Genomic DNA, 14,702 nt, shown 5'->3' with positions numbered 1-14,702 from the left:
GCTGACACCCAAGTCGGACGTGTAGTGTTTCGGGGTGCTGCTCCTCAAGCTGCTGACCACTTAACGGACCGGGTCCCAGTGAACACGCAGCAGTGATCCATGCAGCAGCCGCCGGGGTAGAGCACGTCCTCGTCTCATGGTTAGTACCGCAACTATTACTCACTGTTCAACAGCGTACCTTTGATCGTGTGATTTGATTTGTATTATGTTCGTAGGATTTGTACCATCAGCAATCATGTGCACGTACTACTCACAAAGATGTTTACGGGAGGGAGTACCTAGATATATTAGGAGTTCAGGACCAACAACAACACAACATAGGGGGCAGTCTAACTAGCAGCTTAGCTCCTTTGGGTGATAAGCCAATATGGAAAAAGATTTGGAAATGCAATATTCCAGAGAAGATGCGTATATTTGCGTGGAAGGCCTTATCTAATGGCTTAGCAACGGAAGAAAATAAAAGACGTCATCATATGCCGGTGTCTGGCATCTGTCGTATATGTGGAAATGAGAAAGAGAACACATATCATGCTTTGGTCCATTGCCATCATGCATCTGCTCTTTGGGACATGATGATGATGGAGTGGTATGTTCCTAGAATAACTACCCCTATTCAGGAGGATTGGTTGGAGACTTGGCTCTTGCCGCTTACAGAGCAACAATGTGGTAGAATTCTTATGATTGTATGGAGGGTTTGGCATGTGCGGAACGAGATCACACATGACAAACCGATGCCTTCTATTGGGGTATCACATAGGTTCATCTGTAGTTATCTGCAGTCCTTGGAAAATATTCGCAACTTGGAACCGGTGGTAATGCTGAAGGGGAAGCAAGTTCTTGATGGCTCAAACACTGAGAACCTGGCAATGTAATCTGTTAATGTACCATGGGTAAAACCTCCTGAAGGTATGATGAAGTTAAATATAGATGGGGCCTTCTTGGTCCAATCAGGACAGGCTGGCGCGGGCATGATCTTGAGGCGCAGCGATGGCACTATTGTTTTTGCGGCATGTAGATCTTTACGATTTTTCTCGCCAGGAAAACATCCTAGTGGAGACGGACTGCCTGGATATAGCATCGATGGTGAGAAGTAATAATGTTGGTAGGTCTTGCTTTGGTCATCTAGTGGAGGACCTGGGACAATTATTTTCATTAGAGCGTATTGTATCTATAACTAAAATTTTAGGGAGCAGAATTAAGCTAGTCATGAGTTAGCTAGGTTTGATTTATTGGAAGATAGAACTGCTATTTGGTTAGGGTCCGCTCCAGATCCCTTGCTGAATGGTATCCTTCGGGATTGTAACAACACTTCTATTTCACTACTATTTGACTAATACAATCCCTTTTAACCCGCAAAAAAAACATACGGGGCACTCTGGCTCGCTTGCTATGGAAGCAGTGTCCAGCGGATTAGGATAAATGCAGGGGAAGTGCTCGCTCCCTCGCGTAAAACTTGTACTATTAGACTTTGTCTAAATTAAGTGTATATAAACGCTAGATGGAGGGAGTAATAACGACTACTATCCAAATTAAGCATAGCTTTGTCTAAGCAAATGGAGAGTGCTCTCAAATATATATGAACTCCAGTAACATCACACACCGCAAGACATTTTATGTGACATGGCATGACAATAAATGAAAAAAAAAGTACGGTGTGATAACTTCTATATTCCATAACATCACACCCAAGATTAGATAAGTCTACGACATAATAAATGGCACAATGTATGAAACAATATACTCTCTCCATTTCCATGCTTATGGTGTAAAGGAAAATCTAAATTTTGTTACTACATACTGCTCATAGTACCTCCATAGTGGGTAGTGTCATAGATGTACTAACATAAAAGTCTCATTTATTACTATGTATGATCTATAGTAGTAGTACTTAAATATTGTGATCTATTTGTGGCATGTATCCATCTAAAATTAGTTTGTTGGTACACACGAATGAATACATGAACCATAGTAAAAAAAAAAAGTAAAGTGCCAATATATAGTGCACTGTACTGGAATGAGAGGAGGAGATGGTACATGCTTGTATACTAGAAGGACCCCGCGCCTTGCCGCGCCGATTTGTCCTTTAACGTGTAAACCATCTTTTTTTTTTGTTACACTGTACATTGTTCTAAGAAATTCATTAGTTCAAATACCAAAAAGAGTTTCAATCGCTTAATAACCTCTACTTTTGTTATAACTTATACTATCGAAGAATTTTGATATTGCCACAAACAAAATTCCATTTTCTAGAATAGTAAAGAAAAGAAAATAGCTTGGCGAACTCAGAGGACAAAACTATACATAAAAAAGAAAAGATGCCCTATTGGATGTAGACCCATTGTATATTGTTCTAAGAAATTCAACATGACAATATAACATAAAAATACAATAGTTTCGCTATCACATACTGAAATCCATTTCACAAAACAGCAAAGTTCCCGGAATCACTTTGGAAACTCGAGAGGACACGACTAAACTATATTTAAAAAAGAGAAAGATGTACTGATGTCTACGCACACTCCTTTTCCTGTAGACAGTGTTGGGCCTTCAAGAGCAGAGGTTTGTAGAACAGCAGCAAGTTTTCCCTTAAGTGGATCACCCAAGGTTTATCGAACTCAGGGAGGAAGAGGTCAAAGATATCCCTCTCTAGCAACCCTGCGATCACAATGCAAGAAGTCTCTTGTGTCCCCAACACACCCAATACACTTGTCAGATGTATAGGTGCACTAGTTCGGCGAAGAGATAGTGAGATGCAAATGATATGGATGTATGTGAGTGGCAATAGTAATCTGAATAAAATATGGCAGCGAGTAAACATGCAACAAAACAGTAAACAAACGGAGATTCGATGTGTGGGAACAAGGTCTAGGGATCCAACAATGATCACATAATAGAACCACTCTACACTCTCTTGTTGGATGACAAACATCATTAATTGTGTAGGGCTACAAGAGCACCTCAATGCCGGAGTTAACAAGCTCCACAATATTCGATGTTCATATTTAAGTAACCTTAGAGTGCATGATAGATCAACACAATTATACCGAGTACTAACATAGCATGCACACCGTCACCGACAGACTATGAAAGGGGGAATAAATTGCATCAATACCATCATAGTAATAGTTAACTTCATAATCTACAAGAGATCACAATCATAGCATATACCAAGTACTTCATGATGCACACACTATCAACATTACATCATGGAGGAGGAATAGACTACTTTAATAACATCACTAGAGTAGCACATAGATGATATTCAACTAGATCACAAAGAGAGAGAGATGAACCACATAGCTAAAGCGGAGCCCTCAGCCCCGGGGGTGAATTACTCCCTCCTCATCATGGAAGCAGCGATGGCGGTGAAGATGGCGGTGAAGATGGCGGTGGAGACGGCGGTGGAGATGACTCCGGGGGCAATTTCCCGTCCCGGCAGGGTGCCGGAACAGAGACTTCTGTCCCCCGAATTGGAGTTTCGCGATGGCGGCGGCTCTAGAAGGTCTTCTCGGGTTTCGTCAATCGGTGTCGATGTTTTAGGTCAGGGAGGCCTAAATAGGCGAAGAGGCGGAGTCGGAGGGCTGACGGGGCCACCACACACTAGGGGGGCGCCCCCCCTGGGCCGCGCCGCCCACACGTGTGGGGCCCCCAGGGCTCCCCTCTGGTCCCCCTTTGACTTTCTGGAAGCTTTCGGGAAATATAAGATGTTGGGCGTTGATTTCGTCCGATTCCGAGAATATTTCCTTTGTAGGATTTCTGAAACCAAAAACAGCAGAAAACAGCAACTGGCACTTCGGCATCTCGTCAATAGGTTAGTTCCGGAAAACGCATAAAATCATCATAAAGTGTGAACAAAACATGTAGGTATAGTCATAAAACAAGCATGGAACATCAGAAATTATAGATATGTTGGAGACGTATCAGCATCCCCAAGCTTAGTTCCTAGTCGTCCTCGAGTAGGTAAACAATAAAAGATAATTTCTGAAGTGACATGCTACCAACATAATCTTGATCATACTATTGTAAAGCATATGAGATGAATGAAGTGATTCAAAGCAATGATAAAGACAATGATTAAACAACTGAATCATATAGCAAAGACTTTTCATGAATAGTACTTTCAAGACAAACATCAATAAGTCTTGCATAAGAGTTAACTCATAAAGCAATAGATTCAGAGTAAAGGCATTGAAGCAACACAAAGGAAGATTAAGTTTCAGCGGTTGCTTTCAACTTATAACATGTATATCTCATGGATAGTTGTCAACATAAAGTAAAATAATAAGTGCAATAAGCAAGTATGTAGGAATCGATGCACAGTTAACACAAGTGTTTGGTTCTAAGATAGAAGGAAGTGGGTAAACTGACTCAACATAAAAGTAGAAGAATGGCCCTTCGAAGAGGGAAGCATTGATTGCTATATTTGTGCTAGAGCTTTTATTTTGAAAACAAGAAACAATTTTGTCAACGGTAGTAATAAAGCATATGCATTATGTAAATTATATCCTACAAGTTGCAAGTCTCATGCATAGATTACCAATAGTGCCCGCACCTTGTCCTAATTAGCTCGGATTACCTGGATTATCATTGCAATACATATGTTTTAACCAAGTATCACAAAGGGGTACCTCTATGCCGCCTGTACAAAGGTCTAAGGAGAAACCTCGCATTGGATTTCTCGCTTTTGATTATTCTCAACTTAGACATCCATACCGGGACAACATAGACAACAGATAATGGAATCCTCTTTAATGCATAAGCATTCAGCAACAAACAATATTCTCATAAGAGACTGAGGATTGTTGTCCAAAACTGAAACTTCCACCATGGATCATGGCTTTAGTTAGCGGTCCAATGTTCTTCTCTAACAATATGCATGCTCAAACCATTCAACTCATGGTAAATCGCCCTTACTTCAGACAAGACGAACATGCATAGCAACTCACATGATATTCAACAAAGTGTTGATGGCGTCCCCAGGAACATGGTTATCGCTCAACAAGCAACTTAATAAGAAATAAGATACATAAGTACATATTCAATACCACAATAGTTTTTAGGCTATTTGTCCCATGAGCTATATATTGCAAAGACAAAGAATGGAAATTTAAAGGTAGCACTCAAGCAATTTACTTTAGAATGGCGGAGAAATACCATGTAGTAGGTAGGTATGGTGGACACAAATGGCATAGTGTTTGGCTCAAGGATTTTGGATGCATGAGAAGTATTCCCTCTCAATACAAGGCTTAGGCTAGCAAGGTTATTTGAAACAAACACAAGTATGAACCGGTACAGCAAAACTCACATAAAAGACATATTGCAAGCATTATAAGACTCTACACCGTCTTCCTTTTTGTTCAAACACCTTACCAGAAAATATCTAGACTCTAGAGAGACTAATCATGCAAACCAAATTTTAGCAAGCTCTATGTATTTCTTCACTAATAGGTGCAAAGTATATGATGCAAGAGCTTAAACATGATCCATATGAGCACAACAATTGCCAAGCATCAAGTTATTCAAGACATCATACCAATTACTACATGTAGCATTTCCCGTTTCCAACCATATAACAATTAACGAAGCAGTTTCAACCTTCGCCGTGAACATTAGAAGCTAAGAACACATGTGTTCATATGAACCAGCGGAGCATGTCTCTCTCCCACACAAGCATGAATTTATTCAAACAAAACAAAAATGAAAACAAACAGACGCTCCAAGTAAAGTACATAAGATGTGATGGAATAAAAATATAGTTTCATTAGAGGAACCTGATAATGTTGTCGATGAAGAAGGGGATGCCTTGGGCATCCCCAAGCTTAGACGCTCGAGTCTTCTTGAAATATGCAGGGATGAACCACGGGGGCATCCCCAAGCTTAGAGCTTTCACTCTTCTTGATCATATTGTATCATCCTCCTCTATTGACCCTTGAAAACTTCCTCCACACCAAACTCAAAACAAACTCATTAGAAGGTTAGTGCATAATCAAAAATTCACATGTTCATAGGTGACACATTCATTCTTAACACTTCTGGACATTGCCCAAAGCTACTGGAAGTCAACAGAATAAAGAAATCCATTCAATATAGCAAAAGAGGCAATGCGAAATAAAAGGCAGAATCTGTCAAAATAGAACAGTCCGTAAAGACGAATTTCTTAGAGGCACCAGACTTTCTCAAATGAAAATACTCAAATTGAATGAAAGTTGCGTACATATCTGAGGATCACGCACGTAAATTTGCAGATTTTTCTGAGTTACCTACAGAGAACCCTGCCCAAATTCGTGACAGACAGAAATCTGTTTCTGCCCAGTAATCCAAATCTAGTATCAACCTTACTATCAAAGACTTTACTTGGCACAAAAATGCAATAAAATAAAGATAAGGAGAGGTTTATACAGTAGTAACAACTTCCAAGATACAATATAAAACAAAATTACTGTAGTAAAATAAACACATGGGTTATCTCCCAAGAAGTTCTTTCTTTATAGCCATTAAGATGGGCTCAGCAGTTTTAATGATGCACTCTCAAGAAATAAGAGTTGAAGCAAAAGAGAGAGCATCAAGAAGCAAATTCAAAACACATTTAAGTCTAACCCACTTCCTATGCAAAGGAATCTTGTACACAAATGAATTCATGAAGAACAAAGTGACAAGCGTAGAAAGGCAGCACAAGCGCAACTTCAAGATTCTCAACATAAAGAGGGGAAACTTAATATTATTAAGATGCATATAACCATGTTTCCCTCTCTCATAATAACTTTCAGTAGCATCATTGATGAAATCCACAATATACCCATCACTTAAAACATTCTTATCATGGTTCATATGCATAAAAGTATCATTAATTTTGGCACAAGAAGAATTCTTCTCATTAATAGTAATTGGAGCAGGATTATCATCAAGAATTTGAACATGGTAAACAAGTTGCATACTAAGGGAATTGTTTTTGGCAATCCAATCATGACTATGACAAGTTGCATAAGGATAGTTATAACCTATATCATAGCATTCTTTATAATAATCATCAAAGGTTGGAGGCATAGTGTCATCATAAGAAATAGAATAGTTATCTTTCACAGTATGTTCATCTGTGATTATACCATCGCTGTTACTAGAAGGAGATATATCAAACATATAATGATCAATAGCAAAAGGATTTTCAAACACCTCATCCCCAAGCTTAGGGCTTTCTATATCATTATGGGAGGAAGCATGGATAGTACTGATACTATGGCAATTATTAACATCATCATTTCAGAATTAGTTTCCCAGAGATTTGCAATATCAAAAGTAGTGTGCTCTTTCAAATCATGATCACTAATGTATGTAAAGGGCATAGGAAGATCATTGTATTCAGATTCATTATCATAATAATCATTAGGAGCAACATACTTACGGTTACCTATCGTTATCTCTTTCTCTTTATTCCCCTTCTTCTTCTTCTTCTTCTTCTTCTTCTTCGTTCCCTTCTTCTTCTTCTTCTTCTTCTTCTTCTCTTTCTTCTCCTCATTCCCTTCTTTAGGAGGAAGAGGCTTGAAGGGAGGCTTCTCCACATAACCTGACTTATTTCCAGAAACAATAGAAGAAACTTGGGAGGATTCCTCCTTTTCATTAATAAGTTCAAAACACGCAACGGTCCTATCATATTTTGGCAAGGTGTCATCTTCTAAAATATTTTGTATGTAAGTATTTGTATGGCAATTATCAATGCAATAAGAAAAACACCAATGCAGGACATCATCAATATCAAGATCGTTAATATCTAACAAAGAAATTTTTCTTGATAACTCTTCACACCATAAAAATAAAGTAAGTTCATCATGCTGATTAGGAGTAATTTCATCATCACAATACAAACTTGCAGCACTAATGGGGTTCAAATTATCATTGGAGGAGCATTGAAAATTAAAATGACCCACTCTATGGCAAAGTTCACAAATAAAAGGATAGAGGGCACAAACTTTTTTACCAAGATCATCTAGAGCCCTAAACCACTTTCTAATTTTTTCATTAATATGATGGATACAATATTCATCTCTGATTTGATTAATTCCACAAGGTCTATGCATTCCACAAAAATTAACATGCTTATAGGAAATAGCATTCTTAGGAGTTTGAGCATGCTTATTGCAATCATTAACAACAATTTCATTCCTCATGCAAGCCTCTTTAAAAGGTTCATGATACTTATCGAAATTCTTCTTAGGCAATTCAAAATGAGAAGCAAAGGCTTTATAAAGATTTGCAGCAACTTGAGAGTCAAGACCATAGGTAGCACTCATATTTCGGAATTTACCAGTATCCATAAAAACTTCAATGAATTCATAATCATAATTTATACCTGACTCTTTACCTTTGTTGTTCTCCCAATCTTCAGCATTCTCCTCAATCCGATCAAGAAGATCCCACCTAGCTTCAACCTCCTTGCTTGTGAAAGATCCCTCCGAACAGGCATCTAGATAGTCCTTGTGATGTCCTGAAAGCCTCGCATAAAAATTGTTAATAATAACATTACGGGGGAGCTCATGAATGGGACATTTGAGCATTAGTGACTTCAATCTCCCCCATGCTTGAGAAATACTCTCTCCATCACGAGGATAAAAGTTATAAATGTAATTCCTATCAATACGCACTTCATGAGGAGGATAAAATTTAGAATAAAAGAGAGATACAATTTCCTCCCAACCAAGAGAATGACTATTCTTCAGCAATTTATACCAATGCGCCGCTTTACCAGACAGCGAAATAGAGAATAGTTTCTTCCTCACTTCATCCATAGAGATACCTACACACTTGAATAACCCGCATAATTCATGCAAAAACAGTAAATGATCTCCAGGATGAACAGTTCCATCCCCTTCATAGCGGTTATCAATAACACGTTCAATAATTTTCATGGGTATCTCGAAAGCAGTACTTGCAGTTGGTGGATTTAAAATATCACAAGCATCATTAGAGTTATCGCATATGGGAGATAAAGTATTATCAGAGCAAATTTTCTCCCCTGAGGATGGGAAGCTAAAAAGATCATAAAAACTAGCTTCCCCAAGCTTAGACTTCTCCATAGCATTAGCAGTGATTGCGTTCATACTAATAACATTGCTACTAGCATGCAAATGAGGTTCCATAGGTTCTTTAATTTTAGCATCACACAATTCATGTCTTAACTTAGGAAATAAATTAAAAAGCTCATAGTTGTTTTCCATTATGCCTTACTAGTGTAAAACAAGAAACAAAAAGATGCAATTGCAGGATCTAAAGGAAATAGCTTCGAGCACTTACAACGGCGCCGGAAAATAGCTTAGTAGCCGAGATCCAGAGTGTGAGTACCTTTTACCTTTCCTCCCCGGCAACGGCGCCAGAAAATAGCTTGATGTCTACGCATACTCCTTTTCCTGTAGACAGTGTTGGGCCTCCAAGAGCAGAGGTTTGTAGAACAGCAGCAAGTTTTCCCTTAAGTGGATCACCCAAGGTTTATCGAACTCAGGGAGGAAGAGGTCAAAGATATCACTCTCAAGCAACCCTACGATCACAATGCAAGAAGTCTCTTGTGTCCCCAACACACCCAATACACTTGTCAGATGTATAGGTGCACTAGTTCGGCGAAGAGATAGTGAGATGCAAATGATATGGATGTATGTGAGTGGCAATAGTAATCTGAATAAAATATGGCAGCGAGTAAACATGCAACAAAACAGTAAACAAACGGAGATTCGATGTGTGGGAACAAGGCCTAGGGATCCTGCTTTCACTAGTGGACACTCTCAACAATGATCACATAATAGAACCACTCTAGACTCTCTTGTTGGATGACAAACATCATTAATTGTGTAGGACTACAAGAGCACCTCAATGCCAGAGTTAACAAGCTCCACAATATTCGATGTTCATATTTAAGTAACCTTAGAGTGCATGATAGATCACCACAATTATACTGAGTACTAACATAGCATGCACACCGTCACAGACAGACTATGAAAGGGGGAATAAATTGCATCAATACCATCATAGTAATAGTTAACTTCATAATCTACAAGAGATCACAATCATAGCATATACCAAGTACTTCATGATGCACACACTGTCAACATTACATCATGAAGGAGGAATAGACTACTTTAATAACATCACTAGAGTAGCACATAGATGATATTCAACTAGATCACAAAGAGAGAGAGATGAACCACATAGCTACAGCGGAGCCCTCAGTCCCGGGGGTGAATTACTCCCTCCTCATCATGGAGGCAGCGATGGCGGTGAAGATGGCGGTGTGGAGACGGCGGTGGAGATGACTCCGGGGGCAATTCCCTGTCCCGGCAGGGTGCCGGAACAGAGACTTCTGTCCCCCGAATTGGAGTTTCGCGATGGCGGCGGCTCTGGAAGGTTTTCTCGGGTTTCGTCAATCGGTGTCGATGTTTTAGGTCGGGGAGGCCTAAATAGGCGAAGAGGCGGAGTCGGAGGGCTGACGGGGCCACCACACACTAGGGGGGGCGCGCCCCCCTGGGCCACGCCGCCCACACGTGTGGGGCCCCCAGGGCTCCCCTCTGGTCCCCTTTGACTTTCTGGAAGCTTCCGGGAAATATAAGATGTTGGGCGTTGATTTCGTCCGATTCCGAGAATATTTCCTTTGTAGGATTTCTGAAACCAAAAACAATGAAAAACAAGAATCGGCACTTCGGCATCTCGTCAATAGGTTAGTTCCGAAAAACGCATAAAATCATCATAAAGTGTGAACAAAACATGTAGATATTATCATAAAACAAGCATGGAACATCAGAAATTATAGATACGTTGGAGACGTATCATGTACGTATTAAACATGAGAATTGTGAAAATGCTTGGTCGCAATATGTATGCAGAGGACGGCCGAATGGAACTCTTCCAAAATAAATAAATACCATGTTCTTTAGGGAAAATAGTTACTTCTATTCACAATGTGAGTTTGTGCTAACACATCTTTGAAAATAAGTTGGAATCTCGGACTCTCCGTATCCTATCTGGTGGAAATGTGAGACACTATCAGTTTGCATTCCATCGCACCCTAAATATTGTCTGCTATAAAGAGATCAGAGAGCTTAGATGAGAAATACATGTCTAGCAAATTCTGTAGAGAAGAATATGTGATACAAAATGCTAATCATCCTGAATGTATGTCTGTATCATGAATCACCAAATTTTGTTGGGCAAAGACCACTGTTGCATCATGCTAAATTGCAAATAAAATGTTTCCAGATACATAGATAAGAAAAGTGTTTTATAACCATGGATTTTTCTATTTTGGAAGTCAACATTATTTTGGTGAAAAAGGGACAATATGCTAGCATTGATTCAGTTTGGACAACCATTGATCCAGCAACAGATAATCAATTGAGAACAAAACCAATTTGGTACCATTGACAATACTTCGTGCCGGTTTGCTGCTCGACTAAATCTCTTATTCCAATAAACTATAAACAAACTTCAAGGGAAGCCAAAAGCCAAGTACTATAATTGTGCTGTGTGTGGATCAATAAAGAGGCTATGAGGCGGTGTAGTACAAAACTCTTCCAAGAAGCGTTTCTGGGCTACCCAGATCTAGTAAGAAAATAACAGGAAAAAAAATCACCTATATGGGGATCTGGCATTTGTAGACAAAAAAACTATACAACAACAAAATTTCAGCAATGCTCGTCAGAAAAGAATTCGTGATTTCCCACCTGCCCTAAATAACAATGGATCTCTACTCAGATTTCCTAAAATTTGTTATATTTCTGGTAACGGGAAAAGTGAACCATGAGTAGAGATACATCATTGTTATACTTACATGATTGCAGGCTCTGAGTTGAATCTGCAACAACAGCTGCGCTTCCACTGGCATCTATACCTAAACTGTACTGTTAATCCGAGGATATTAGATTACACAAACATGCATACACATAATAATTACTATTTTCAGACTGTGGATATGTCATTTTCATACATCCCAACCGATAGACATATAAGTTTGCAGATAACCTTTCCCAGGAAGTTTCTGGTGGAAAGTGTGCGTTACAAAGTACATGCATATATAGATCAAAATATACTACTGCAGCAATAAGAGCAGCTGGCCCGAAAAAACTGAAGAAAGGTAACTACACACATATACACATGCATAGAACTGAATTTTTTTAAAGGAGTTTAAAATTAGTTAATGACCCCACGTGTTTTTCTAATTGCACTCATGGTTCAAAACTTAAGCGTAGATTAGAGCTAAGCGGAGCCCTTCCGCTCAGCTTTCGGCTTGAGCGAGAGGAAAAGCGAGGAGGAGCTGTGGAGGCGGGCTCTCGCGCGGTGTCGATGCATAAGCAAGAGGGTTAGGGTTAGGAATTCCGTAATCATCCCAATTTCACTCCCGTGTCGAGGCAGAAGCAAGAGGCAACACCACTGGAGCTCCTCCGCGCCGCTGGTCAAGCTCCTCTTTCGCGCCGCCCTCTAGATCTTCCTCAAGGCCGCCTAGACAGGGTCCCCTTCCTCCAACAGCTCGTTCCCCTCATCCCCTTCCAGTCCAGATCGAGGGGATCAAAGTGAGAGGAAGGTGTGCGTGAGTGGCGGCTACGACCTGGGATCTGGGAGGATGGGAAGCACGAGGGGATCGATTTATTTGCAGTATGTGAGGTTATTGGGCCTTTTGGAGGGGGTCATGTGTTTGGCTACGACCTGAGAAACAAGAGGCATCATGTTGGGCCTTTTGTTGGACCAGAAATAACACAGAACTACGTGAGGTTATTCAATATTTCCTATTTAAGGCTCACACATATGTCTGTTTTGCCATGCACGCTTAAGCGGTGCTTAAGCTCGCTTAAGCGGTGCTTAAGCTCGCTTAAGCAGTAGTTCCTCTAGGCAGAGTCTCACGGCTCGCTTAGCGCTTAGCGCTTTTTTTAACCTTGATTGCACTTCATATCTTAAATGCGCATAAACAGTTTAAAGCAAGTGAACAATATTTATATACTGCATAAAGAATAGAAATATAGAAGTGTCATAATTTGGATGCACTTTCCACTAAGATATTGGAGATCAGGTAACTATCTTGACCAGAGTAAAGGTAGAAACTTTTAACAGAATCAAATATCTGTGGCATCTTCATCAATATGGCGTACATGTCATAGGTCTTAAGGTAACCTTGTTCATCACTATTTATAAGATACAGTGTTACAATAATGCGAAAGAACTTTATGCCTAATTATTGTGGGAGTAAAAGAACCACGTCTGAAAATTAAATTGAGCAAATATTAGCTTCTTTCTTTGCCTTAATCTCACTAGTTTAAGCTTCTACAAATTGGCCGCGAGCCACAATCAGGGAAAATATTATAAAGTACATTATTTCTATGCAACAGATCATAAATATATTTTTTTGGCTCCTGCAGATTTAATGTGATTTCATAGAGCATTAGTTAGCTTAGACTAAAGCAAAAATGATAAATGAGGCAGTGTGTCTTACTGCAATTTCATGTCTCCTCGTCGAAGCGGCCGTCTGTTACAGTATAGTAGCAACAACAGTCACGCAATCTATGCCAAGCCATCCTCGGGCTGGGTGTTCTTGCAGCAAATCAGACCAGTGCCTCAAGAACAACACGCCTGAAATACCAGATCTATCAAGCAAAACAAGAACTCAGGAACTCAGTACAGCTGGCCACCAAGAGAACTGATATGCATCAAAAGGAAATGCATGACATTAAGCTACAGAACAACGGCAAACTATTACACTGTCATACTGAATGTTTCCAATCGAAATCATACTCCAATCCATTACACTGCCATTCATACACTGGATCAGAACCACAGAACCAAATAGCTAAACATCAGGTCAGTACCCCCTTCCTAAATAAGTTTAACAATTTAACATCCTCATAGCTGGATCTCCCTCCACACCACCACTCGATTGTCCACCTACCTAGTCCATGCACAACACACTAATTTGATGGATGAGGAACTGTTTCCATCACACCCAGTCAGCATCAGCGTTACAGTTCAATCAATCACCATGGAAAAATTACAGCTCTAATAATTCCAGTATGAATACAGATAGAAGGAGAGAACACGGACATACAATCTTACCGTGTTGTTGAGATGGGGGCTTGAGGTAGATCCGTAGATGGTCTCGACTGTAAGGCAGAGGGCGCGAGCGCAGCACTTGCCGTCGACGTAGAAGGCACGGAAGCCGCGACAGGCGATGGAGACCACGGGGCAGGCCCGGTCGCTCAGGGGCACCGGCGCCATGTCCGCCAGCTCCCGGGCGCCAGCACTCATCCTCGCCCCGTCTTCCTCCCCCGACGACGACGCCATGGCTGGAGGACCGCCCTCGCGGGTACTCCTGTGGTCCCGTAGTCCGCGGCGCCTGCTCCTACAGGCGGTCCAGTGAGTCGCCATCGCACGAAAGGCCTCTTCGTGTCGCCTCCTCCCGTGTCCACTCTCCAACTCGGGCACCGCCTACATGCATGCGGTGAAAAAAGCAACATTTGGCAACCAAAATACGATACGGGGCCGTGAAAGCGACCTGCGGATCAACCATAATCGCTGCCAACCCTGGAAGCTTAGAGCTCTTAGGGATATAGTGCAATAATCTGAAACGATTGACCAGCAGAAGCATCATGTTCACCCAATAATTGACTAGAAACTGATCCATCAAGTTCATACAATAACTGACTACAAACCGATCCAGGTTCACACATTAAAATTTTCTA

General features: G+C 40.5%; 1 protein-coding gene across 1 annotated transcript; it reads right to left on the bottom strand.

Annotated features, from left to right (window-relative positions):
* Positions 1-10,062: 10,062 nt before the first annotated feature.
* On the bottom strand, positions 10,063-14,394 carry LOC127315033 (protein farnesyltransferase/geranylgeranyltransferase type-1 subunit alpha-like). The gene is made up of 2 exons (XM_051345573.2): positions 14,077-14,394; positions 10,063-13,610 (listed from the first exon to the last, which is right to left on the bottom strand). The coding sequence occupies exons 1-2, from the start codon at positions 14,386-14,388 to the stop codon at positions 13,569-13,571; spliced, it is 354 nt and encodes a 117-aa protein (XP_051201533.1). The 5' UTR covers positions 14,389-14,394; the 3' UTR covers positions 10,063-13,568.
* Between the last annotated feature and the right edge of the window lie 308 nt (positions 14,395-14,702).

Source organism: Lolium perenne, chromosome 1, assembly GCF_019359855.2.
Source record: "Lolium perenne isolate Kyuss_39 chromosome 1, Kyuss_2.0, whole genome shotgun sequence".
Classification (NCBI taxonomy): Eukaryota; Viridiplantae; Streptophyta; class Magnoliopsida; order Poales; family Poaceae; genus Lolium; species Lolium perenne.
The sequence above is the reverse complement of the archived record's forward strand: the minus strand, read 5'-3'. Positions and strand labels throughout refer to the sequence as shown.

What these genes read in the sequence shown, in the direction of transcription:
- LOC127315033 (XM_051345573.2), bottom strand. Translation starts at nt 14,388, where the DNA reads ATGGCGACTCACTGGACCGCCTGTAGGAGCAGGCGCCGCGGACTACGG. An exon ending in GCCCCCATCTCAACAACACG is followed by an intron (nt 13,611 to 14,076) that starts GTAAGATTGTAT and finishes TTTGCTTGATAG; the next exon opens with ATCTGGTATTTCAGGCGTGT.